General features: G+C 36.9%; 1 protein-coding gene across 5 annotated transcripts; it reads left to right on the forward strand.

Moving 5' to 3' along the window:
* Nucleotides 1–49: 49 nt before the first annotated feature.
* Nucleotides 50–24,091, forward strand: LOC137062008 (metal transporter CNNM3). Of its 5 annotated transcripts, none has more exons than XM_067432755.1 (10): nt 50–3,731; nt 5,407–5,550; nt 5,639–5,797; nt 7,688–7,857; nt 14,432–14,528; nt 16,273–16,403; nt 21,882–22,008; nt 22,295–22,359; nt 22,614–22,632; nt 23,607–23,622. In XM_067432755.1, the coding sequence occupies exons 1-8, from the start codon at nt 2,339–2,341 to the stop codon at nt 22,342–22,344; spliced, it is 2,271 nt and encodes a 756-aa protein (XP_067288856.1). In that variant the 5' UTR covers nt 50–2,338; the 3' UTR covers nt 22,345–22,359; nt 22,614–22,632; nt 23,607–23,622. The 5 variants fall into 5 exon arrangements, with proteins under 5 accessions (XP_067288856.1, XP_067288855.1, XP_067288854.1 ...); XM_067432753.1 differs by lacking the exon at nt 23,607–23,622 and adding an exon at nt 23,720–24,091 and having other exon boundaries at nt 2,257–3,731; XM_067432754.1 differs by lacking the exons at nt 22,614–22,632; nt 23,607–23,622 and adding an exon at nt 23,720–24,091 and having other exon boundaries at nt 2,256–3,731.
* The last annotated feature ends 733 nt before the right edge of the window (nt 24,092–24,824 follow it).

Raw genomic sequence — 24,824 nt, forward strand, 5'->3', positions numbered from 1 at the left:
AAATGTTCAGTTGTACGAATTTAATTTCAGTGAATTTTAATTAATTGACAGAATTTCAATTCGGCCAACTGAAAATTGTAGATGTGATCTGTCACTAGAAAATTTTCGATTGGAGACATTTTTTTTACAGTGTATAATAAATAACGATATCATCTGTTTTTGTGGATGCTAATATAGTTATCTTTATAGTTATCGTTCTCGTTGTGAACGGGCCTTTACCTACTACTTTATCTCAAAGGCTACGACTGTCTACCTGTCAAACACCTCAATCGTTGTTTCCATCAACATTACCCTTCTTCTGATAGAGTGAGATGCTTGAACAGAATTTACTGTAAACTAAAGTGAAACGGTACATTCATCCTCTGTCTTACTGAAGATTCAGTAGTGTACAAAAACAAGTGTCTCTTCCTGAAGTCACCGGTACTGTTTGGTTTGTTATACGCCTCTAGAGTTATTAGTTAACAAACTAAAGCCTCTTTCCTTGAACCAGTATAAAGATTTTCTAGATTTACTATTAGGCGGTTCTGTCCTGAGATCACATTTCAGAGGTCACACAGCGATTTTTCCATTGTGTTTCTCTCATGCTGAGCTGACATTAGAAACTATTTAAACCTTATTGGTGTATTCATGGCATGCTGTAAGTACACTATGCAGTGCATGCATAAAGGTTTCCGCGTTAGTGATCTTTTATTTAATAAATTGTATAAATATCCCAGTATGAGTTACGGAGTACAAAATATTAAAAATAATTATTCAGAACAATAGCATTGGATTTTAAGAGTATGAAACTGAATTTGTCCAACTTGTGTATGATGATTAATGTTACATTTTTTGTTGCCTTTACGAGAGATTTAAATCTAAAGCAATAAATAGTTATTTGTTTCTTTTTTTACGATGTTTAATGTACAATTGCACACAGAGAGAAGAAATAAGTTGCATTTTACCTAGTGCTGTCAAAAAAGCGATTAATCGTATATTGTTTATATATATATAAAATACACACACACATATTATGTAAACAAAAACGTTTATGTTAGATGCGCAATTAATCGCTTTGACAGCACCAATTTTACCTCAACTGGCATTCTTGTATGAAATTTGACTAGTATTTACATCAACCGAAACCAAAACGCGGCACAAGATGTTGTATCATGACCAAAGTTACAACACAAGGAATTAAATTTGTGAGTGAACACCTCGGCCAAAGCCTTTTGCACTTTGATTTGTCTGTTTATTTCTCATGTTCCTCTCTTATTGCACAGGGACTCTGTTTTGTGGGGGTTGGGATGCTGTTGCTGCTTGAAACTAATGAAATTCCTTTGAGCGTGCTGCTAGGATTTCCATCCAGCTCCGTAATCTGCTTTTAAGGTTCGCTGTAGTTTCTGCTGAGGAACTCTAGGGGAGAGATGTTGTGCAGGTTCCCCTTGTTTGATAACTGTAAGTTTTGAGGATGCACTGTTGCGTTTTCATCTCTCCTTTTACTTTTTGAGTCATCCTGACCTATATTGACCTTTCAAACTGTTTGGTTTTTATTTTGCATACTAAGCACACTTTGTTTTGGGTTCACTAAATAAAGAGTGAGAACATGCTTGTCTTCCATTACAGTAGTGAAATAGTGCAAAAGGATTCATTAAAACACTGTAATTAATGGTTTTGCTTTTTCCTTTTCTTAAGTTGCTCCTCTTTAAAGGGAAATGCAAAAATGCAAATGTACTGTACCTCCCAAGAACACAATCGTATTTAAAGCAATGTGTATATAGTATTTTGTATTTCTGTTTGAATTCTGATGATGTAAATGAGAGATTTCTCTAATAAACACCTCTTTTGCTCAGTCTGTGTAGTGAATTATACCAGTGGCAAAAACTTTTGTAAGATGTACGGTCTGTTTTTAACTTATAAACTCTTTCTTTGATACTCTAGCCGCAAGAATCGTTTAAAATCTGCGAATGTTTAAATAAAACCTTTCTGTTTTCGACTACACAACAGATAAAGGCGTTTATTTTTTTCAAAGAGCCTTGAGAAGATGCTAATCTCAACCACAGGCTGACGCTTCTCGGTGCCATTATAGGCGTGGTTTACCAAGCCAGTCTGTTCTCCGATTGGTCAAGCGAGAACTTAACGTTCTGTCATTGGTCCAACATTGACACGACGTAGCGTCCGTGTGAAAAAAAAGAAACTGTGTTCATTGTGGCTCCAGAGTGCGGTGGCACATCCGTGCCCGTTTCTTAAGAATCTTCGAGCCAATATGGCGGCCGGACCGAGCCAGTTTCCCTCACCGTTTTATATGAAAACAAGTGAAAAAGTAGGAGGGTAGCAGCAACAACATCAGCGGCGTCACATGATTCATAAAGCCAGGCTGCCCTGTTCCAATATGGTGGTCAGCTTGGCGGAGCTGCGTCTCCCGTTGATCATAACGTTCCTGTGCGGGTTCGGAACCTGCAGTCTTCAAGAAGTGCAGGTTTTCGGGCTGCGCCTGGAGGACGCCAGCGAGCGGGTGTACCTGCGCGAACGGGTCGTCGTAGCTCCACACGGCACCACTTTCAAGCTCCGATTGTTTGGGTCCTACCTGTCCAATGAGACCTGGCCGTGGGTCGCGTTCGCCGCTGCTGGAGGCGATTCGGTGGACCCGTGCACGCTGGAGGATCGCCGCAGGTCCGCTGCGTTCAAGGTGCTCGGACCGTACGGCATGGATGAGGAAAATGAGGAAAACAGCAGGCTTCTGGAGGTCCAGACCGAGCCTGCAGCATCCGAAACGGAGAATAAAGATGCAGAGCCTGTTTTCCATCACATGTGCATCTTAAAGGGCCAGGCGTGGGGGTCATTTGGGTCGGACAGGTTTCTTATTAAGGACTCGGGTGTACCATCTGATTTCATTCCGTTATGGGGGTTGGTTTTGGTGCTCGTGCTTCTGGTTTTGATTTGCAGTGTGGTCAGATGCTTGAATCTGAGTTTGCTGTGGCTGGACCCACTGGAGCTGTATGTTCTGCACAGCTGCGGTTCAGAGGATGAGAAGCGAGGGGCCAAGCGCCTCAAGCCCATCCGGAGGAGAGGGAACGTTTTGGTGTGCTCGCTCCTGTTCATTTGTGCATTGGGTCACTCTGTGCTTGGTGTTCTGTTGTACCGCCTCTATGGGTCCATCCTCCCCGCTGTGTTTACTAGTGGCTTCCTCATATTCTTCCTGGCTGAGTTGGTTCCTCACATTGTGTGTTCGGGTTATGGGTTTCAGATGGCACAGGGTTTGATATGGCTGGCCCAGATCTGTCTCATTCTGACATGTCCACTTTCCTGTCCTCTCGGACTCCTGCTGGATTTGATACTCCACCGGGACGTGAGCACCTGTGGCATCCGTGAGAGAACCATGGAAATGATTCGGACTAGTGTGAACGATCCATATAATGAGTTTGTCAAGGTGGAGTTCAGTAAGGGTGCTCTCAGGACCAAAACAGTGGAGGACATCTTGACCCCGCTGAAAGATTGCTTCATGCTGCCTTCCACGGCCATGCTGGACTTCAACACCATGTCCGAGATCATGCAGAGCGGCTACACTCGTGTCCCTGTCTACGAAGAGGAGAAGTCCAATATCGTCGAGATCCTGTATGTGAAAGACCTGGCGTTGGTTGACCCAGAGGATCGCACTCCCATGACCACCATCACCAAGTTCTACAACCATCCTCTGCATTTTGTTTTTAATGACACCAAGCTGGATGCAATGCTAGAAGAATTCAAAAAAGGCATGTCAAATCCTGAGCAGATGCCTTCAAACCACATGTATCGGTGTATGACCGTTATTTGACCAGTTATTGCTATTGACTTAAGGCCAATATCGAATGCATATAATACTTGGGGTTTTATTTTCATCAAACATTATTATTATTATTAATTAGAGTATTAATACTTATTATAATAAAAAATATTGTTTCTAGTATGTTATATGTTTGGCAAAAGTTTGTCTAACCCTAACTGATGGAGTGTGTAGCTTTTCATTTCTTAAACAACCAGGAAGCCACATCATGGCCATATCCTAGTATGACAATGTCAAGATTCATCAGGGTCAATACAAGATCTCGACCAAAAAGCGATGCATGTCTAGATGGAAATAAATGTTGTGATGTTATTTCCATCAAGATATGCATCATTTTTCTTGTATTGCCAATACAAGAGTCCAGCACTCTGTAAAGTCTCCTCAAGCACATCCCAGACTTTCAATGACTTTAAGATCTGGACTCAGAGGAGCCGAATCGTGTGAAAATGATCCTTCATGCTCCTCCGCAACATTCATTCACAGTTTGAGCTGATAAGTCTTGACATTGTCATCCTGGAATATGGCCATGATGTGTCTTCCTGGTTGAAATAGAAAGCTACACACTCCATCAGTTAGGGTTAGAAAACTGTCGCCAAACACACACTAGAAACAATCACTGCAATAATGAGCCAATCAGAGACTCTTAAGCATTTGCCTATTTAAATCCAAACAGTGAACAAACTTTTTTCTTTCTTTGGCTGACCAGTGTATAAAAACAATTGTGTAATATTATTATTTTATTAAATAATAAATATATTATTAAATAATAAATATTTATATATTATTAAATAATAAATATATTAAACATGTATATGTTTATTATTGTAATTAATCTGTCAGAATGGTTTAGTAATGTTTAATAACTTGATAAGTATAAGATACCTTAAACCTTTGTGTCGGTGCAACCAATATTTTATCAATTATCAGAAATTATATTTTTATTGGCCTGATTAGACCAATATTGAATGCATATAATTGATTGGGCTTTTATTTTATTATTATTCAAATATTGACTATTAAAATTATTTCAATGATTACATGATAATCATAATCAGATACCTTCAAACTAGGTGCAAATTATATTTATTAATAATTTTGCCATTTATCTGCAATTATTTATGTTGGCCTGATTAGGCCTTTATTGAATGCAAATAAATATTCAGGATTTTATTTTCACAAACATTTTATTAAATATTTTATTATTATTTTTCCATAATTTCATGTTATAATGCATCAAAACCATGTTTATAAATCACTGTTTATTACACATATTTCTTTAATACTTGATTCTGCTCACTGAATTATTTTTTTATATATATTTTTTGAAAATATTTATTGAATAATAGCAATTTTCTTTCTAATAATAATAAAATTACTATAGTTTTCCTGCATCCCTCCTCCTCACTCTCGATTATTCCTACCCCTGCCAGGTATGGAGGGAATACTCCGTGTTTGGGCCAATTTCCGATCTCGGAGCCCACTCTTCGGACAGCATGCCAAATACACATATTCCATACCCGGTCTGATTATATGTAATTGAAAACTAGTGAAAGTCATCACAAAGCTTCTTCCTCTAAAAGCATGTTCTCTCTCTGTCCTCACAGGAAACTCGCACCTGGCCATCGTTCAGAAGGTGAATAATGAGGGCGAAGGAGATCCGTTCTACGAGGTTCTGGGGCTGGTGACGCTGGAGGACGTTATTGAGGAGATCATCAAATCTGAGATCCTGGATGAGTCTGATGGTTACAGTAAGTAGCCACGTGCTGAGTTTTTGAGTTCAAAAGACCCGTTACATCATTTGAACTGAATTATGATGCATTTTGTCTTATTCCACAGTGGACATGAAGGTGAAGCGTCCGATGGCCCCGTTGGAGATTCCTCTGGAGCCGCGCAGCGTTCACGACGAGTTCTCCATCTTTAAACCTCCAGAGGGCGAACCGAAGATCCGCACCTCTCCTCAGCTGTTGCTGGCCACCCACCGCTTCCTGTCCCGAGGTCTGCCTGCTTCAATGTGTGTTACAGGGATTTTTTTTATAGTTAAAGTCCAGTGAACTGAAAGTTGCAACTGATTTTATTTCAGTGCTGTGACGTATTTCCAAGTGAAACAGAATATTAAACAGAGGGCAGGGTGTGACCTCAGCGCTCCTCCTCTCCATCTAGCTCAGAGCAGACTAACGGTCGGAGTAACAAGTCCGCGTTTTTTTCCGTGGGTTGTTTTCTATGTCCGCTTGTTGAAGCGACTATTATGTGATATAGACCCATGAGTGCGAATTTTAGCAGGCAATCTTGCCAAAATAAAAGTGGGCGGGGCTTGCAAAAAATGTGGGCGGGGCTGAGTTCGGCTGGCATCCAGGCTACGGTAATATGTGCTAACAAAGTAAATAGGGTCAATTTTGATTTCATGAGGACTGTAAGGTGTCAGGGCTCCCATGGCCTTAGAAAAATCTGGGAGTTTTAAAATAGTCAGTGTATTTATTTTCTAGTTTCTCTCGCTAGAAATAGCCCTTTGTTGGATCTCTATAAAATTATTTTTTACTATCCTTATCCAGTATTTACGTACAACAAAAATGATAAGAGATGCATTTGTCAGAATGAAACCCTTCAGTGCTTTTGTATACTAAAACTCTTTTAACCATGGTTAAAATAAAATATATATTTTATGAAGCATATAACATTATAAAAGGTGCCCATGCTTAAAATTACTTTATTAATAATAATAATAATCTAAAAAACTACTTTTTAATTAAACGGATAGTTCACCCAAAAATTAAAATTCTATCATAATTTTCTCTGTGTATTAACGGCTACGTAAATCTCTCCGTTATGTACCAGCTATGTAACGGTACATAACGGCTCTGTTTTGGCTGGCGCTGTTAACGTGAGCCCCACGACGCAGGAGCTTTATTTTCATATGTAATATGACTGTTTGTAATGTATAGTTAGCAGCCATATCACCCTGTAGCCCAAGACTGGTTACCAGCTCATTGAAGCCAAGCAGGGCTGAGCCTGGATGGGAGACCTCCTGGGAAAACCAGGTTGCTGTTGGAAGAGGGGTTAAGCCCCGGGTATACTTCAATTTCCACGTCCGGACCCACAGTCGTGTCCACACAGCTTTTAAAGTATACTCTACCGCGGATTAGCACGGATGGCCAAGTTCGACACATGCGCAGTACGATTGTTGATGTGTTGTTGTACGTCCTCCGGCTGTGCGCTCTCAAATTTGTCTGCCTTTCTTGTGCATGCGCTGTTGTATGCAGACAGTCTGCGCTGTCTCAAAAATTGGGCTGACCACGAAAATTACGCCACGCGGTCAAAGAGCACCGTCCTTCAGATGAGACTTTAAACTGACGTCGTGACTCTCTGTGGTTATTAAAAATCCCATGGCACTTCCATAAACATTAGGGGTGTAACCCCGGTGTGCTGGCCAAATTCCCTCCATTGGCCCTTACCAATCCTGGCCTCCTAATAATCCCCATCCCCCGAATTGGCTCCATCACCCTCTCTCCTCTGCACTATCTCTGGTGTGTGCTGAGTTATACTGTGGTGGTCGTCACATCATCCAAGTGGAGCTGCACATTGCTGAGGGTTGAGGAGAGACCCCTGACATGAGTGTAAAGCGCTGTGGGTGTACAGTAGTACATATGAAAGTGCTATATAAATGCCTCATTCATTCATACTGTATTTGATCAAATAAATGCAGACTTGATGAGACTGTTCAAAAACACAAAAAATCATACCGTCCCCTAACTGTGTATTTTGTTAGCCTGACGACTAAAGGACATTTCCAGTCTCTCGGATCAATGACGGGACGATTTGTGCTTATGTGCTGGTTAATGGAGGTGATTTCATACGCCATTAAGCACTGCACCTCTCTGTCTGTTTCAGAGGTAGAACATTTCAGCCCGCAGCGCGTGTCAGAGAGAGTCTTGTTTCATCTGCTGCGGCACCCGAGCGTCAACCAAGAAGTGAAGTTTGACCCCGGGAACCGGCTCAGTCCTGATCATTACCTGTACACGCGGAACCACCCTGTGGATTACTTCATTCTGCTGCTGCAGGTACGAGAGCACACACTACAGCACAAACTTCATCTGGACACATGCCAGGGTTCATGGACATTTGTTCCATCTAAGGCACTTTATAAACAATGTTGACAAATGTGATATAAATATAAAGTTATTACTATTAGTAATATTTAAAATATTTTTCAATAGTTGGTCATTTGACATTGATAATAATTACCGTTGTTATTATTATTATTTAAAAAAATTGTTATATTTAAAATATTTTACAAATAAAGTTTATAAATGAATTATTTATGAATTATTATAATGTACATCCAGCCAGTTGTTATTGTAGAATAAATCCAGACACAAAATGTTTAGATAGTAAATCATTTGACATGAAATATTTCATTAAATCTTAAACACAAAGCTTCTGCCGAGGGAGCAGTTGCTAGAAAGCGGGAGAAGTTCAAACTAGACGAACATTTAAAGGATACAGTACAGTCGTACCTCTTTACATTTTGCCATATAAATCATTTTGGGGATACAAGAGATTGATTTGGGATAAAAATGTTTATCATCTTATAATCCATTACAGTATACAAAACAATCATCGAGAAATGCAGAAGCTGCGTTTGTATGAAACAAGAGCGTGAGTCTGTGATACCAGATGACATGATTAAATAATTTTACACTAAATTATTCATTTGAGTTTAATATTTTATTAGCTCACCAAACGCAAAACTTCCACAAAGCAAACCCGTTCCTAGCAAGCATACAGCGCTGACTTCAGTTACCCTGTCAATGACCCTGTGTTATCAGTTTTTATTGTTATTGTGGGGAATAACATTCCGCTGGATGGTGTGGTTGACCAATCAGAATCAAGTATTCCACAGAGCCTTGTGGTAATAGTTTCTAAACTTGTTTTGAAGCTGGAAGAGCTTGATCTCTTGATCATGTTATATGTACGGCGCTTTATAAGCACTGGCGTATATAATGGTGTTGATAAATATACATTACATTTATGATATTAGTAGCAGTATTTTTATTATTAAAATATTACCAGTTAAAATAAAAATTCTAAATACATGTCTATATTTCGTCATTTAATATTTTTAATTTAATAATAAATGCTTGATCGCACCAAGGACGATAATTATACAGATAAAGTTCTAAAAATCATCACCACAGCTATAACGATAACGACACAGAGAAATGATATCGCTGGAATCACTTTCAGAACAACTGATGAACGATAAAAACACTGACAGCCAATCAGAATCCACCCTGCTTTAAAGAGCTCGAACATTTAAAGTGACAAACGACAAAACTGCAGCACATGCTTAGAATAAACGGATCAATATTGTCGGCTGGGATGGACACTAATAGCTTGAATACATCTTTATAGTTATCAGCGTAATCATTCTTGGTGTGAACGGCCTTAATAAGAAATATAGCTGCAAGCAGCCATTATCGGGGCCAAGCGCAAAGAAGAAGACAAGACATGCCAGCATGGCTGGAAGTCTCAAGCCAACTGCAACAATGAGCCATTAAGGACCTATTAAGTTGATTTTAGGCAAAATAGCAGTCAAATTTTAAATACAGTCAATAATAATGGTTTAATGGTTTATCACTTTCGACCAATAGGTGTCACTGTTACGAAACTGATGTGGTTTAGTCAGATTGAGATGACAATGACACATGCAAAGTTTGGTGTCAATATGTCAAAGCATTGCAGAGATACAGCCTCAAGAGTAATTTTTGCATCATGGCTCAACTCTGTTGCAGTGGTATATGAAAACTGTTTTGTCTATCAATCCGAAATCCATAACTATTTGTCAGCATGGTCTGAAGACGATACGGATCAATTTTGGTGAAAATCGGACAAACGGTCTAGGATGAGTTTGAAAAAGTAGATTTTTAACAAATAACAAGATGGAGCACAGATATGTTTGCAAAATATGGCAAAATTGGTATCTATCTTCTCGGCATGAGCCAATGAATGTATTATGACCAGTCTCATTACAATAGGCTAATTTAATCAAAAGTTATTAGCATTTTTGTACATTTTATTACAACTTTTGACCACAAGGTGGCGCTGCCCCGAAACTTTTTGAATATCTTCGGGACATAGAGCGGAAGACACATACCGAGTTTTGTAATGATACACTAGTGCATTCTTAAATTATAGCATTAGCATTTTAAACCGTAATACTGCATTGAAGTCAATGGGAATTTCATGTTTTGTTTTATTATAGCGCCACCAAGAGGCACAATCCCACCAATTTTTTTATGTGTCCTCGTAGTGAGCCCATACATATGTGTGTCAAGTTTGGTGAAAATATTTCATTTTGTTTTGGAGTTATAGACATTTATATGAAAAAACACGTAAAAAATGACTGACACCTGACTTTGATTGGATTTTACTACCCCTTACTATCAATATTTTGACATTTGGGCATTAGCGTATAGCTATCGACCTATGTTTCCGAACTTCTGAGGCTGGTTTCGTCTCGATCGGACTAGCGGTTTTGAAGATATCAGCAAATGTTTTTTAAGCGCTAAATTACAACGCTGCGCAAACCATATGCCGAAACTGGGCATGTCTTGTATCGTTGGACTCGGCAAGGATTCAGGAGCCCAAAAAAGCTACTCCCATCAAAATTTTTCACTCACACCCAAAGTTATAAGCGTTTGAAAAAAAAGAATTATCCACTAGGTGGCGCTGTTTCGAAACTTCTCAGGCTACTTCAGGGCATCGTGGTGATGACCCATACCAAGTTTCGTAACAATCCGTTCATGCGTTCATAAAATACAGCATTTTTGCACATAATTCAAAATGGCCGACATCCAAAATGGCCGACATGGTAAAATTGGATATCAGTCGACTCGGCATGACGCCCTGAATCTAATGAGACCAATTTTATGATTTTTGGATAAACGGTTCAGAAGTTATAAGCCAAAATATGCATTTTTCGTATCTCCGGACCAGTAGGTGGCGCTGCGCCGAAACGCTGCATGTTGCTTCAGGTCATGCTTGTGATGACATGTACCAAGTTTGGTTTGAATACGATAAAGCGTTGTGGAGATATAGCCTTTAGTGTGTTTTTGCAACCTCTACGTAAAATTTGTTTGTGCGTTTATTGAAAACGATTGGACGAATCAACTTAAATTCCATAACTTTTTGTCAGCATGCTATGAAGATGATCTGTTTCAATTTTCATGAAAATCGGAGCAACGGCCTAGGAGGAGTTAGAAAAAGTAGGTTTTTCAGAAAATTCAAAATGGCGGGAAAATTTGCATACCGGAAAATGACATCATAGGGTGAAATCGAATCGGCTTGAGCCAAGGAATCCGATGAAAAAAGAATTTTGTTTCTAGCCCTTAGGGGTCAAAAGTTATAAGCATAAATATGAGTGAAACTTTGGACAGGTGGTGGCGCTAGAGAGATTGAGTTAGAGGCACCAAATTTGCTATAGTGACAGCTCAGACTGGCCTCTATGAGTGTGCCAAATTTCACAACTTTTTACCATACGGTTCTATGGGCTGCCAGAGACTCCTATGGCGGAAAAAGAAGAAGAAGAAGAAGAAGAAGAAGCAGAACAAGACATGCCAGCATGGCTGGAAGTCTCAAGCCAACTGCAACAATGAGCCATTAAGGACCTATTAAGTGGATTTTAGGCAAAATAGCAGTCAAATTTTAAATACAGTCAATAATAATGGTTTAATGGTTTATCACTTTCGACCAATAGGTGTCACTGTTACGAAACTGATGTGGTTTAGTCAGATTGAGATGACAATGACACATGCAAAGTTTGGTGTCAATATGTCAAAGCATTGCAGAGATACAGCCTCAAGAGTAATTTTTGCATCATGGCTCAACTCTGTTGCAGTGGTATATGAAAACTGTTTTGTCTATCAATCCGAAATCCATAACTATTTGTCAGCATGGTCTGAAGACGATACGGATCAATTTTGGTGAAAATCGGACAAACGGTCTAGGATGAGTTTGAAAAAGTAGATTTTTAACAAATAACAAGATGGAGCACAGATATGTTTGCAAAATATGGCAAAATTGGTATCTATCTTCTCGGCATGAGCCAATGAATGTATTATGACCAGTCTCATTACAATAGGCTAATTTAATCAAAAGTTATTAGCATTTTTGTACATTTTATTACAACTTTTGACCACAAGGTGGCGCTGCCCCGAAACTTTTTGAATATCTTCGGGACATAGAGCGGAAGACACATACCGAGTTTTGTAATGATACACTAGTGCATTCTTAAATTATAGCATTAGCATTTTAAACCGTAATACTGCTTTGAAGTCAATGGGAATTTCATGTTTTGTTTTATTATAGCGCCACCAAGAGGCACAATCCCACCAATTTTTTTATGTGTCCTCGTAGTGAGCCCATACATATGTGTGTCAAGTTTGGTGAAAATATTTCATTTTGTTTTGGAGTTATAGACATTTATATGAAAAAACACGTAAAAAATGACTGACACCTGACTTTGATTGGATTTTACTACCCCTTACTATCAATATTTTGACATTTGGGCATTAGCGTATAGCTATCGACCTATGTTTCCGAACTTCTGAGGCTGGTTTCGTCTCGATCGGACTAGCGGTTTTGAAGATATCAGCAAATGTTTTTTAAGCGCTAAATTACAACGCTGCGCAAACCATATGCCGAAACTGGGCATGTCTTGTATCGTTGGACTCGGCAAGGATTCAGGAGCCCAAAAAAGCTACTCCCATCAAATTTTTTCACTCACACCCAAAGTTATAAGCGTTTGAAAAAAAAGAATTATCCACTAGGTGGCGCTGTTTCGAAACTTCTCAGGCTACTTCAGGGCATCGTGGTGATGACCCATACCAAGTTTCGTAACAATCCGTTCATGCGTTCATAAAATACAGCATTTTTGCACATAATTCAAAATGGCCGACATCCAAAATGGCCGACATGGTAAAATTGGATATCAGTCGACTCGGCATGACGCCCTGAATCTAATGAGACCAATTTTATGATTTTTGGATAAACGGTTCAGAAGTTATAAGCCAAAATATGCATTTTTCGTATCTCCGGACCAGTAGGTGGCGCTGCGCCGAAACGCTGCATGTTGCTTCAGGTCATGCTTGTGATGACATGTACCAAGTTTGGTTTGAATACGATAAAGCGTTGTGGAGATATAGCCTTTAGTGTGTTTTTGCAACCTCTACGTAAAATTTGTTTGTGCGTTTATTGAAAACGATTGGACGAATCAACTTAAATTCCATAACTTTTTGTCAGCATGCTATGAAGATGATCTGTTTCAATTTTCATGAAAATCGGAGCAACGGCCTAGGAGGAGTTAGAAAAAGTAGGTTTTTCAGAAAATTCAAAATGGCGGGAAAATTTGCATACCGGAAAATGACATCATAGGGTGAAATCGAATCGGCTTGAGCCAAGGAATCCGATGAAAAAAGAATTTTGTTTCTAGCCCTTAGGGGTCAAAAGTTATAAGCATAAATATGAGTGAAACTTTGGACAGGTGGTGGCGCTAGAGAGATTGAGTTAGAGGCACCAAATTTGCTATAGTGACAGCTCAGACTGGCCTCTATGAGTGTGCCAAATTTCACAACTTTTTACCATACGGTTCTATGGGCTGCCAGAGACTCCTATGGCGGAAAAAGAAGAAGAAGAAGAAGAAGCAGAATAATAATAGGAACACTAACGATTTCAATAGGTGCCTCCGCACCTTCGGTGCTTGGCCCCTAATAATTCATATGTGATAATAATGAATCAACTATTATTGTCAAATTGACAATGACGATTGTTTCAAAGCAGCTTCACAGTGTTAAACAGGACAATATTGCAACAGAATTTGATTCGGCTGTACAGTCATTCTGGAGAGAACGGTGATGTTATTATCAGCTTATTTTAATTTATCGAGTGTCCGAATTCGCACAGTGTACGCCCGCCTTAACGGGTCTTTGAGGGTCAGAATTCTAGCTGATAGACAGGTATTCAAATACTTATTTGCAGCTGTATCATACAGATAAATAGTTTTAAAAAATCATAGTGTTTTCTTGAAAAAATCTTTTTAGATCATGTCTCACAGTGGACATGCACCTACAATGACAATTTCAGACCCCTCCATGATCTCCAAGTGGGAGAACTTGCAAAATAGCATTGTGTTCAAATACTTATTTTCCTCACTGTATGGTTTGTTAGGACAATATTTGGTCAAGATACAACTGTTTGAAAATCTGGAATCTGAGGGTGCAAAAAATCTAAAAAGATAATCGCCTTTAAGGTTGTCCAAATTAAGTCCTTAGAATTGCAGGATCACATATTAGAATTTTTTCTGAAGGATCATGTGTCACTGAAGACTGGAGTAATGATACTGAAAATTCAGCTTTGATCACAGGAATAAATTACATTTGAAAAGAGAAAATAACTAATACTAGAACTAATAAACAGCCAATATCATGGTAATATGCATGCTAATAAGCAACTAGTTAATAGTGACATTTGGACCCTAAACTAAAGTGTTATGGCATATTTATATTTAACATTGAAATTAATATTTTGAAAAATGCGTTAGATTAATCAGCAAGATATTTGTGTTTGTGTGTGTAGGGCCGAGTGGAAGTGGAGATCGGGAAAGAGGGTTTAAAGTTTGAAAACGGCGCGTTCACTTACTACGGCGTCTCGGCGCTCACAGCTCCGTCTTCAGGTATGTGACTTTTTATAATCCCAGGTCAAATCTAAATCTGTCATTATAATCATCCATTTATAATGCTGCTTAAAGGGTTAGTTCACCCAAAAATTAAATTGATGTCATTAATGACTCACCCTAATGTTGTTCCACACCTGTAAGACCTCCGTTCATGAATCATTGATTCATGATTCGGATCGCGTGTCAAACTGCTGAAATCATAGACATCATATACGTAGATGCCCCATGATGTGCTGGAGCGTGATCCAGCGTCGGCGCCATATTGGTTGGGTCTCTCCACTCAACGCTAGCATTCAGAGTCAATGGAGAGCGAGCAATTATGCCTGTATTTTATGCAGCTTACGGTTGCAATAACGCAATATTGATACCAGATCGCATGGGATTACATTTCACAAGTAAGATTGAACAAAATTTAGGTTATTTTACAATTTATACATCATTATCATTTCATGCTTGTGTCATTTGTGGTGTCTGTAGGCCTATTCCACAAAGTAAGGCTGCAACACATCGCAAAATTCATTTATACATTTATCAATATATCATAGTCTACCATATGTCTTAGTTAAAGCTCGTAATACAAAGTCTTTCTACATGAAAGCAGAATTTTTCAATGTGTGAGCGTCCTGGATCATAACTAAGTCTCTGCAGTTTGTAACAAACCAAACCGTGTGAAAATCCGGTAAAAACTCAGGGAGTTATGATCATTGTAGTTGAGAATACATCGCCCTCAGTAGAAATCAATGCGGGGGGGGCGGCGCATTGGGGACCCGCATTGATACGTCCGCTCCAATAGGCAGCGTAAGTCTATGGGGCGTCTACGTATATTATGTCTATGGCTGAAATCACGTGACATTGGCGACTCGAATCATGAATCAATCCACTGATTACCGTTTGAGTCTTTATTTGAGGTTTGAAAACAAACACTGAAGAGAAGACAATGCTGTCTTCTGACAAAGTCTTTTTTTTTTTTTAATTCTTGGACCAAAATGTATTTTCGATGCTTCGAGAGATCCTAATTAACTAACTGATGTCACATATGGACTACTGTGATGATGTTTTTATTCCCTTTTTGGACATGGACAGTATAGTGTGCATACACTTAGATACGCTCTCGGACTAAATATAAAATATCTTAAACTGTGTTCTGAAGATGAACGGAGGTCTTACGGGTGTGGAACGACATTAGGGTGAGGAGTTAAGGACATCAATTTAATTTTTGGGTGAACTAACCCTTTAACAAAAATAAAGAGACTGACTAATTGTTGGCTCTAAAATTCATGATAGTCAAAGATGTTCCTTAAGCTGTAGGGCAACAATACAAAACCAGCTGATTCTGCAAGCCTTCTGTGTTTTGAAAGCAAAACGGCTATATGGGACTCTTGTGTAAATGTTGATGTTCCAAATAACTAGTCACGCCACAAACTTTCAAAGGTTTTCTGTGCTCTTTTCATCCAATTAGAACATAGAACATGATTAATATACAGTTCAGTGGACTGGAATTTTAAACCAATGAGATTTTACTGTGGGCGGGGCTACCAACAGAAAAAGCAGCAGAATCTCTCAGCAGATCAGTTTTTGCAGTAGCAGTTGGTTAGATCACAAAACCCAGATAAACATCTGATTAAGTGATAAGATTTATCACTTGTTGTTTTATTGCGTAACGCTAGATTAGGTCCACAGTGTTATTGCACTGCCGTGAATGATCTGTTATATTGACTGTAATGATTGCCCGTGTGATCAGTCCACCAGTCTCCGGTGTCCACGCAGCGTCAGTCCCCCAGAGACCCCTTTGAGCTGGGAGAAGCCACCAGCCCGTCCAGCTACTGTCCCGACTACACAGTACGAGCCCTCACAGACCTGCAGTTAATCAAGGTGAGCACAGGCAAAACACACACGGCTCTCCTTTTACTTCCGTTGGGCTCGTTCTCATTTTTTTGCCATGTGTATGCATTCGTATTTGATTATGCGGGATTTTGCGGGAAACCCGCAGGGAGCGGTGAGATTGGCGGTGTAGTAGAAATGGAGTCAACACAATAAGTTGAGAAGAAAATTAAAGTGGCTGTTTACTTGTCTAAAGCGTCTAGTGCGCCATCAGACAGGGCATTCAGTGTGTGTGGGCGGATCTTTGAAGAAAGTTTGGGACCGCAGTCAGTCAGCAATATACTTTTCCTTCATAGTAACATGGAGTAATCAAAGCACGGCCCAGTGATCAAATTCATTTGTTTGTTAAGTAGTCTACATTATTTATTTAATTTTGTATTATTTAATTTTATGCAAAAAACGAAATTTATTGGATATTTCAAACTTTTTAGAGGGCCGAATCATTTTGCACGCCCAATTTTTCAGTTTTTGATTTGTTAAAAAAGTTTGAAATATCCAATAAATTTCGTTCCACTTCATGATTGTGTCCCACTTGTTGATTCTTCACAAAAAATTACAGTTTCATATCATTATGTTTGAAGCCTGAAATGTGTCAAAAGGTCGCAAAGTTCAAGTGGGCCAGATATTTTCGCAAGGCACTGTAGTCCTTTGTGTTAAGTTAGGGTTAGTTATTTCCAGTGCTCGTTTGGTTTGGTGAATGTAGGCTATGCAGTAGCCTAAAAACTGAGGCGCTGTCAGTTGCAGTTTTGTTTTAATGGTTAATGTTTTGTAACGCTAATAAAAAATTGCTAGCTAATATTTTTGTCATGTGTGGTGCTTTGGTTTAACATTGGTTACTTCATCTTATTCAAGTGCAATCATGTATTGAGTATGTGTACATTTTTCACAAGCTGTGAGATAAAGTCCACGAGAGTGGAACACACAGGTTGCGTGCGGGTTTAAGAAAACAGTCCCGCGCAGGGCTCTAGTTCATAGTCTAATTGTGTGATTCCTCAATGCATGATTTTAATCAATTCATTTTAAATGTTAACTGTATTTAATAATTTATTCATATAATCAATAATATTAATATATTTAAATATATATATACTTAAACAATTACTTTTAAATATAAATATATTATTATATGAAATTATTGAAATATATTTATTTTATATTTTATTATTTTAACATTACAGTATATTAGGCATGTGCCGATATCAATTTTTCATGTTGCGATTAATTGATGAAGTTTTATCACGGTATACGATATTATCACGATATTGAAATAATTTGCAAAAAAAGTGTTGCCATAGCATAACAGCTTTAATAACTATTTTTGTAAGAACAAAAATAACTGAATGTTTAAATACAATAATACAAAGTACCAAAAATATATACAGCTCTGGAAAAAAATTAAGAGACCCCTCATTGAGAAATCAATGTTATGTGGTCTCTTGATTTTTTTCAGAGCTGTAAAAGTAAAATTTTCAAACAGATTAAAGTGCAAAAGAATTAGGCTATAAAGAACAACAGGTAGGCTTACAAATTACAATAAGGTCTCATTAGTTAATGCATTAACTAAGATTGAGCAATAGCTACATTTGGTACAGAAAGAATAATGTTTTTGGTAATGTTAGTTAAGAAATACTGATCATTGTTAGTTTTATTTTAGGTCCATTAAAAAAGTTATTTTGATTTTGATTTTAATGTTATTAAACAGTAACTAAAGGCATCTTTACACAGCCGAGTTAAGGCGGGTCTAACGCGGGTCTGTGTCTGCTCAAAATTCTGTGTAAAGACGCAATGCCGCATTAAAGCAGACTTAAAATATGCCGGGTCTGACCCACCTCGGCCCCTAGTATCAAAGGCGACATAGAAGCGGTTTTGATTCAGTGTAAATGAACGCGAACTTGTGCCGCCTTAAACTACATCATTGTCATGACAACCACCTGTCAGCCAGCTCACTAGTCGCGAGAATCAAGAAGCAGCAAGGAGACAAACTATCTAGGAATTAAAGTAAATGCTTTCTGTACTCACATCGTCAAGCTAACCACTGTAGTGTTCGCCGTTTGTAATCTTCCTTTGAAGAGATGATCAACGCACTGCAACATTTCCCCTCAGAAACGGTAAATGCTGTCGGCATTAGCCTACTCGGCGTCACTGTGCAACCCAGTAGGCTATTATAATCTCTTGGAGAGATATTTTATATTAGATTTGATATTTTCTGATATATTCTATCTGCTGTCCTACATGTTGTTAAAATAGACTGAAGTTTGGATTTTTCCCTTAAGCATAGTGCTGCAGCCTAACAACTTGAAATTGTTGGCTATAGCTATAGAGACAACTTGGCTATAGCTCAATCATTATGGTTGTAGGCTAATTTGTCTATAAGCAACATTGTAGAATATTTGAGTTTATTTAATTTTTAATTATCATTATTATTAGGCTATGTGCATATTTATTTAGAACATTTAGCTTATTACCGTTCGTTATCCATCGGGTTGTAGCCTAACTGCCAGAGAAGGGCTAAATTTAATTTGCATGGTGGTAGTTTTTACCATTTCGTTATTTTGGCTCGAAAATTAGTTTTTTTGGAAATATTAACTGAATTTAGAAATGCTTTTAAACAATTTTTATTAGCCTAATAGGCCTAATAAAAAAATGAATCAAGACAGCGTTTGGAAATTTTGAAGTGCATAAACAATATTCCCAGAATCTTTGTTGTTATTGTGACATAAAAGTAGAAAATGTATAGTTTATAATTATGTATATCACCTAGGCTATCTGTATCATATGGCAAAAAATTACAGAGTGAGTTGTTCCCGCTGTCATGAAGGAAGAAAATGCGGCGGCGCTTAATTTCGTTGGACAAAGGGTTAAAGAAAACTATAATGTCATAGTTAGGCTATGTTTAAATATTAGTCTAAAACATTATTTTTTAATTAAATAACCTAACTGTTTGTAGGCTATAGGCCTATTTAATAAAGACGCGAACAAAAATCGTGGGTAATGGGTTGACGTGTGTAACGTTTTTCTTTTCACAATTAGACAGAATTGTCAAATATTCGGGTTCATGTTATACGAGCTGAGAACTAAACTTCGTTTTGGGGAAATATTACAATCCTGAACACTTTTACAGTCTATGGGCTCAGAGAGATGGGGTATGCAGCCTGGTGCTATAATGGAGATTCCAGATCGCTCTTCTTTGGTCAGAACCACGGAGAACGACCGCTGAAAGGTCCGTCCTATGCACCGAAACAGCAGCGAGCGCAGACACAGAGCGGCCAGAGAAATGGAGGAGCGACTGCAGTAGGCTATGGTGTTTGTGCAAAACTGCGGAAAAACTGCAGAAAAAGAGCGGGTGTTGAAACCTGTCACCGAGAAAAGAGTGTGTGTATCCCCCACGGATGCGACGCCCCTGTAGCCTAGCCTACATGTTGTGAATGCTCTAAAGTGACTTTCTGTTTCTTTGAAAAATCCTGCGGTATTCTACCCATTATAATGTAGGCTATACTTTCGTTATAGCATTGTCAATCAGGTACAATTTTATTAAGAAATATAAAATAACTATACCGTAGCCTACAATAGAAGAATTGCAGAATTACAGTGTAGACCTACAGAATTATGCCAAACATCAAAAGCACTTTATAGAAGGCAGAAAAAAACTATTTTTTTGTTATTTTTTTTAAAAATATATATTTTTATTTTAGGTCTATTTTTATACATTTCATTATTTGTTTTAAATTAATTTATAACACTTTGTTAAAACTGTAGTTTTAAATAATGTTCAACGCATTGTTACCCGCGATTTTAATTCCTGTGTAAATGCATTTATGCCGCTTCAGAGAAGGATTAAACGGTCTGTGTAAATGCACATTTTTGGAATTTTATGCCGCTTCAGAATCGGTTTCTGTGCCGCGTTTGCTGTGTAAAGATGCCTTAAGAAATTAACATAGAAGAGGACCACGATTAAAACATAAAAATGTTTAAGTTTGAAAATAAATAGCCTATTAATAGTCTTTCTAATAGACGCGCTGCTGAAGTGCCGCTCAGTGACAGCAGAGGGCGCTGATGAACTGCAGAATGAAGCGGTTACCCTGGGAACCAGCAAACAAACAAAAAACGCGTGTAGTTTTTAAAACAGCCATTCGTTTTTGTAATCTCAATGTTGTTCATCACAGCACCAAATACTTAATACTTAAAGACTTAATAGGCTATTTATTTTCAAACTTAAACATTTTTATGTTTTAATCTGGACTACAACATGCCCTAATAATTAGAAACTTTGAGACATACGACTTCATTAGTTAAAATGTTAATTCATTATTACCAAACTGACAATGAAAAATACTTATAAAGAATTAATCATTCTATGTTAATTTCTTAAGGCATCTTTACACAGCAAACGCGACACAGATGTTGATGTTATTTTAACATTTAAAAATGATATTTAATATATTATTAAATTATATATTCTATTATTCTTTTATTTTTTCATTTAAAAATATTTTACAATATATTTAACTGGTCATACATTAATATTGTTATTTTAACATTTAAAATTAAATGTTAACTTGTTTAATAATATATTCATATAAAATTACATGTTAAATAAATTATATATTTAAATACTCAAACCAACTAATTGAATTATTATTGTTTATTTTTTTATCATTTAAAATGAAAACGTATTTAATAATATATATATATATTATATATATATATATATATATATATATATATATATATATTATATATTTAAAAAAAATGTACATTTCAATATATTTTAATGTATATTTAAACACTTAAAACTTTCTAATTTAATTATTTCAAATGGAATTGCTATTGTTGTTGATTTATTTTAACATTTAAAATGTATTATTTATTTAATAATATATTAATAGAAAATGTTATATTAAATATTTATTGTTATTGTTATTTTACTCATTTTAAATGCTCAAATGTTGATAGTTTCATTACTATTGATGTTATTTTGAACATTTATATTTAAAAAAAAAATAATACTTAATTTTTGTAATTAGAATGCATTTTTTATGGATAATTTTTTTCCGAGACAGACATATCATTAGCTCTGAAGTGGTTAAGCAATGCTGTATGCATTTAAATTACATAATTGAGTAATTACAATCTCAGATTATTTCTAACTATTATTTATAATTATTTTTATATTTTGCAGTAAACATTAAATATTTTTATACCTTTAACCATTGAATATAGTTTTATATTTTACTGTTGTTCTTTATTTTATTTATGGGACTGTAGTTTATTTCCCTCATGAAAGAGTTGATGTGCACGGTGTTGTATTGTTTTCTCAAATCAAACTTTGTAATGTGATACTTTTGCTAGTGCTATCGAAGAATTTTCCAAAACAACATTATTTGACTTTTTCGTCGCACGAGGATAATGTACTTGTGTGATCTTCCAAAATGTGACTTTTTGCTGTTCAAACCATCCCATGTCCCACAGGTGACCCGTCTGCAGTACCTCAATGCCTTGATGGCGTCCCGGGTGGCCCAGAGCCCTGACCCCCCTGAAATCAAGATCCTGCCCAACAGTCAAACCAAACTCCTGAACGAGAAAAACACTACTCAAGGTAGATGGCATGAAAACACACACACACACACACATGCATGAAACCGGTCAAAACCAGAACATGCTGCGTGACTGTGCTTTGATTCTGCGGTGTAAATTGGCTATCGTTGGAATGTTGTGACATCTAAACATGCAAAAACAAGTCCAGTGGGAATGTCTATAAAACCGTGTGTTGTGTTAAACGAGAGGCTTCTGTCTACATCCCTCACTTCTGCTGAACTAAGACTGTGTTCTCTTTCTTTGTCTTTTTCTCTCCTTCCCTTCATTTTCTCCTTCCTTTTGTCTAGACTTTCAGCTCCACTATTCATTCTTTGACGCAATTGAAAACTACTGTTAGTGTACTTTGCATGAGGTAAATGCAAGTGATAAGCATGATACGTTAAGTTTAAAACATGTATCCCATCAGCACTCGAGGCATCACAGAGCGCCACCAGGTGGTTGGTATGATACATCAGTGCATGCCAAATGATACGGATAGCGGTTACATTTGAATGCATCACTGATATGAGCTTAAGTCTTTTTTCTTAATTTTTTAATGCCACCGTTTTGCAATAACCCCCTTCTTTATTAATGCTGTCTGTTGGCACCTCCACGTTAAACTCTCAGACAGGATATAAATGTTCAGGTAAGTCGTCTAATGAAGTTCCCGTTACTCTAACAAACTGACTACTAATTCCAGATGATATGAGCCAATAGATTAATACATCTTGGTCAAAAATGCTTTGTAAAAGGTCCCTTTTAATATAGTAGGCTGATATTGGAAGCCTATATTAACAGTATTTATTTATTTACATATTCAATTTACATTTACAATTCAAATAGTAAATGGGTAAATCTTATAGAACCTGTAAAGGAACATGTGTCCATATTTCACTCCAAAATAAGAAATTATATTAGTCTAAAAAAAGTTTACAGTTATGCACAATCTTCTATAATTAAAAAAATATATTCACATTTAAATTATAAAAGCTATGAAATATATTATTGTATTTTTCTTTTCACTTAAAAGCAGTAAAATTTACTTTATTACAGAATCTAATGAAATTGAAAACGAGAATAGAAAAAGAATAATGCATTAATTACAATTTTGAGGGGAAAATGAGCTTAATAGTCATAAATTATGTTAAAAATGACAGAAATAAATGGCCCTAAAATATGCTCAATTTACTTAATATTTCTACAAAATATATATTTCAATCTTATATAACATTTTATATATTTAAAATATACAATTTATATCCGTTAAAATTAATTACAATTTTCTGCAAAATATATATTTGTATCATATATGAAATTAAAATATTTGATGAATTAATTTATTCATTTATTTAAAATATAAAATTCATATTTATTTAAATTTTGAGTGTGAAATGGTCACCTCTTTGTCAGGTTAGAAAATCCCTGAACAATTATCAGTTATAAACAGTAATTGTATGTAATTTTAGATTTTAAAAAAAATGGCTATGTATAATAACTCTGCATTTTGCATGTGAATCAGTCTTTCGATAATAAATAAGCTACTAATATGAAAACGTCTCATAAGTTACAATAATTAATTGTACTTTAAATGTTAATTGTTTCTACATGGTCAATGGTCAGCCACAATATTTTGGTCATTTTTGGAGCCGCTCCACTGAATGATGTCAGAACAGCGAGAGATGAATTTTTGATTTTTGACGGATGGTTTCGTTCTGGTTTCCTGGGATCTGCAGGTGTGAGCAAGAGCCAGGAATCCAGGCCAGACGAGGAGCTTCACAGCCAGAGAGGAGCGTTTTGACCTTCTATCTAACCTTCCTCGAGAACTCGCAAGGATTTTATTATGACAACTAATTTGTTTGTCGCCGTCTCGTATGGATCTTTTACTCCTGGAATGCAGCGATTGAGCCAGATGGAGGACTGCTGAGGAAAACAAAACGCTGTTCAAGACGTGTCATTCTGGTCAGATGGGATCTGTTCTCGCTCTTCTGCTTATTCAGCCGTTCCCTCTGATGTCACTTCCTCTATACGCTCTGTTTGCATTCACTTCTTTTCTTAAGGTGTATGTGTGCATATGAACTACTAAATTAAATGATGTTGTGCCAAGATCTCACTATTCCTGTTATATCATAGCAGTATTGCAGCCCATATTGTCAAGCCCTAATGTGCCAAAATGTTCAGAGCGACAGAAAATGCCCATTTACTCACCCTCATTCCAAACACGCAATCTTGTGTCTCCAACGAACAGTGGGTTTTCGCTGATCTTTCACCATAAAATGACATCGAATGGTGACTACCGCTGTCAACCTGCATAAAGAAAGAAATGGATCTGATAATTGTTGAAATTAACTTAATTTAGCGTTAGAATGATTTCCCCAGATTTAACAACGTATCACTAAACACATATTTCAAGTTAACTAAACTTAGAGATCGCACAGAACAAACATATAATTTTATAGGTTTAAGTAATATTATGACTACTTCATTGACACAATCAAATATCATTCTATACATATTTGAAGTGGAATAACTAATAAACTATGGCATAATGTCATCAAAGCTGAACAGAAAGTTTTGAGGAAGAATCTTCAGGTGAAGAATTTTAGGCCACAGCAGGATTCATTACAAATCATTTTTCTTTTATTAATTTTTTCATGATTCTATGGATGCTTGTTTCTGCCACAGAATTAACTTTTAAACAGACTTTTTATCTCATAGTTGTGAGTTGACATCTCGCAATTCTGACTTTATAACTCGCAATTGTGCGACTTAATATCAAAAGAATATAGCAACTAGTAATCGCGAGTTATAAAGTCAGAATTACGTCGCAATTGCCAGTTT

Source organism: Pseudorasbora parva, chromosome 23, assembly GCF_024679245.1.
Source record: "Pseudorasbora parva isolate DD20220531a chromosome 23, ASM2467924v1, whole genome shotgun sequence".
NCBI classification, from domain to species: domain Eukaryota; kingdom Metazoa; phylum Chordata; class Actinopteri; order Cypriniformes; family Gobionidae; genus Pseudorasbora; species Pseudorasbora parva.

Coding starts and splice junctions, on each gene's coding strand:
- LOC137062008 (XM_067432752.1), top strand. CDS start 2,339: ATGATTCATAAAGCCAGGCTGCCCTGTTCCAATATGGTGGTCAGCTTG. Junction 3,732..5,406: donor GCTAGAAGAATTCAAAAAAG/GCATGTCAAATC, acceptor CTGTCCTCACAG/GAAACTCGCACCTGGCCATC. Junction 7,858..14,431: donor ACTTCATTCTGCTGCTGCAG/GTACGAGAGCAC, acceptor TTGTGTGTGTAG/GGCCGAGTGGAAGTGGAGAT.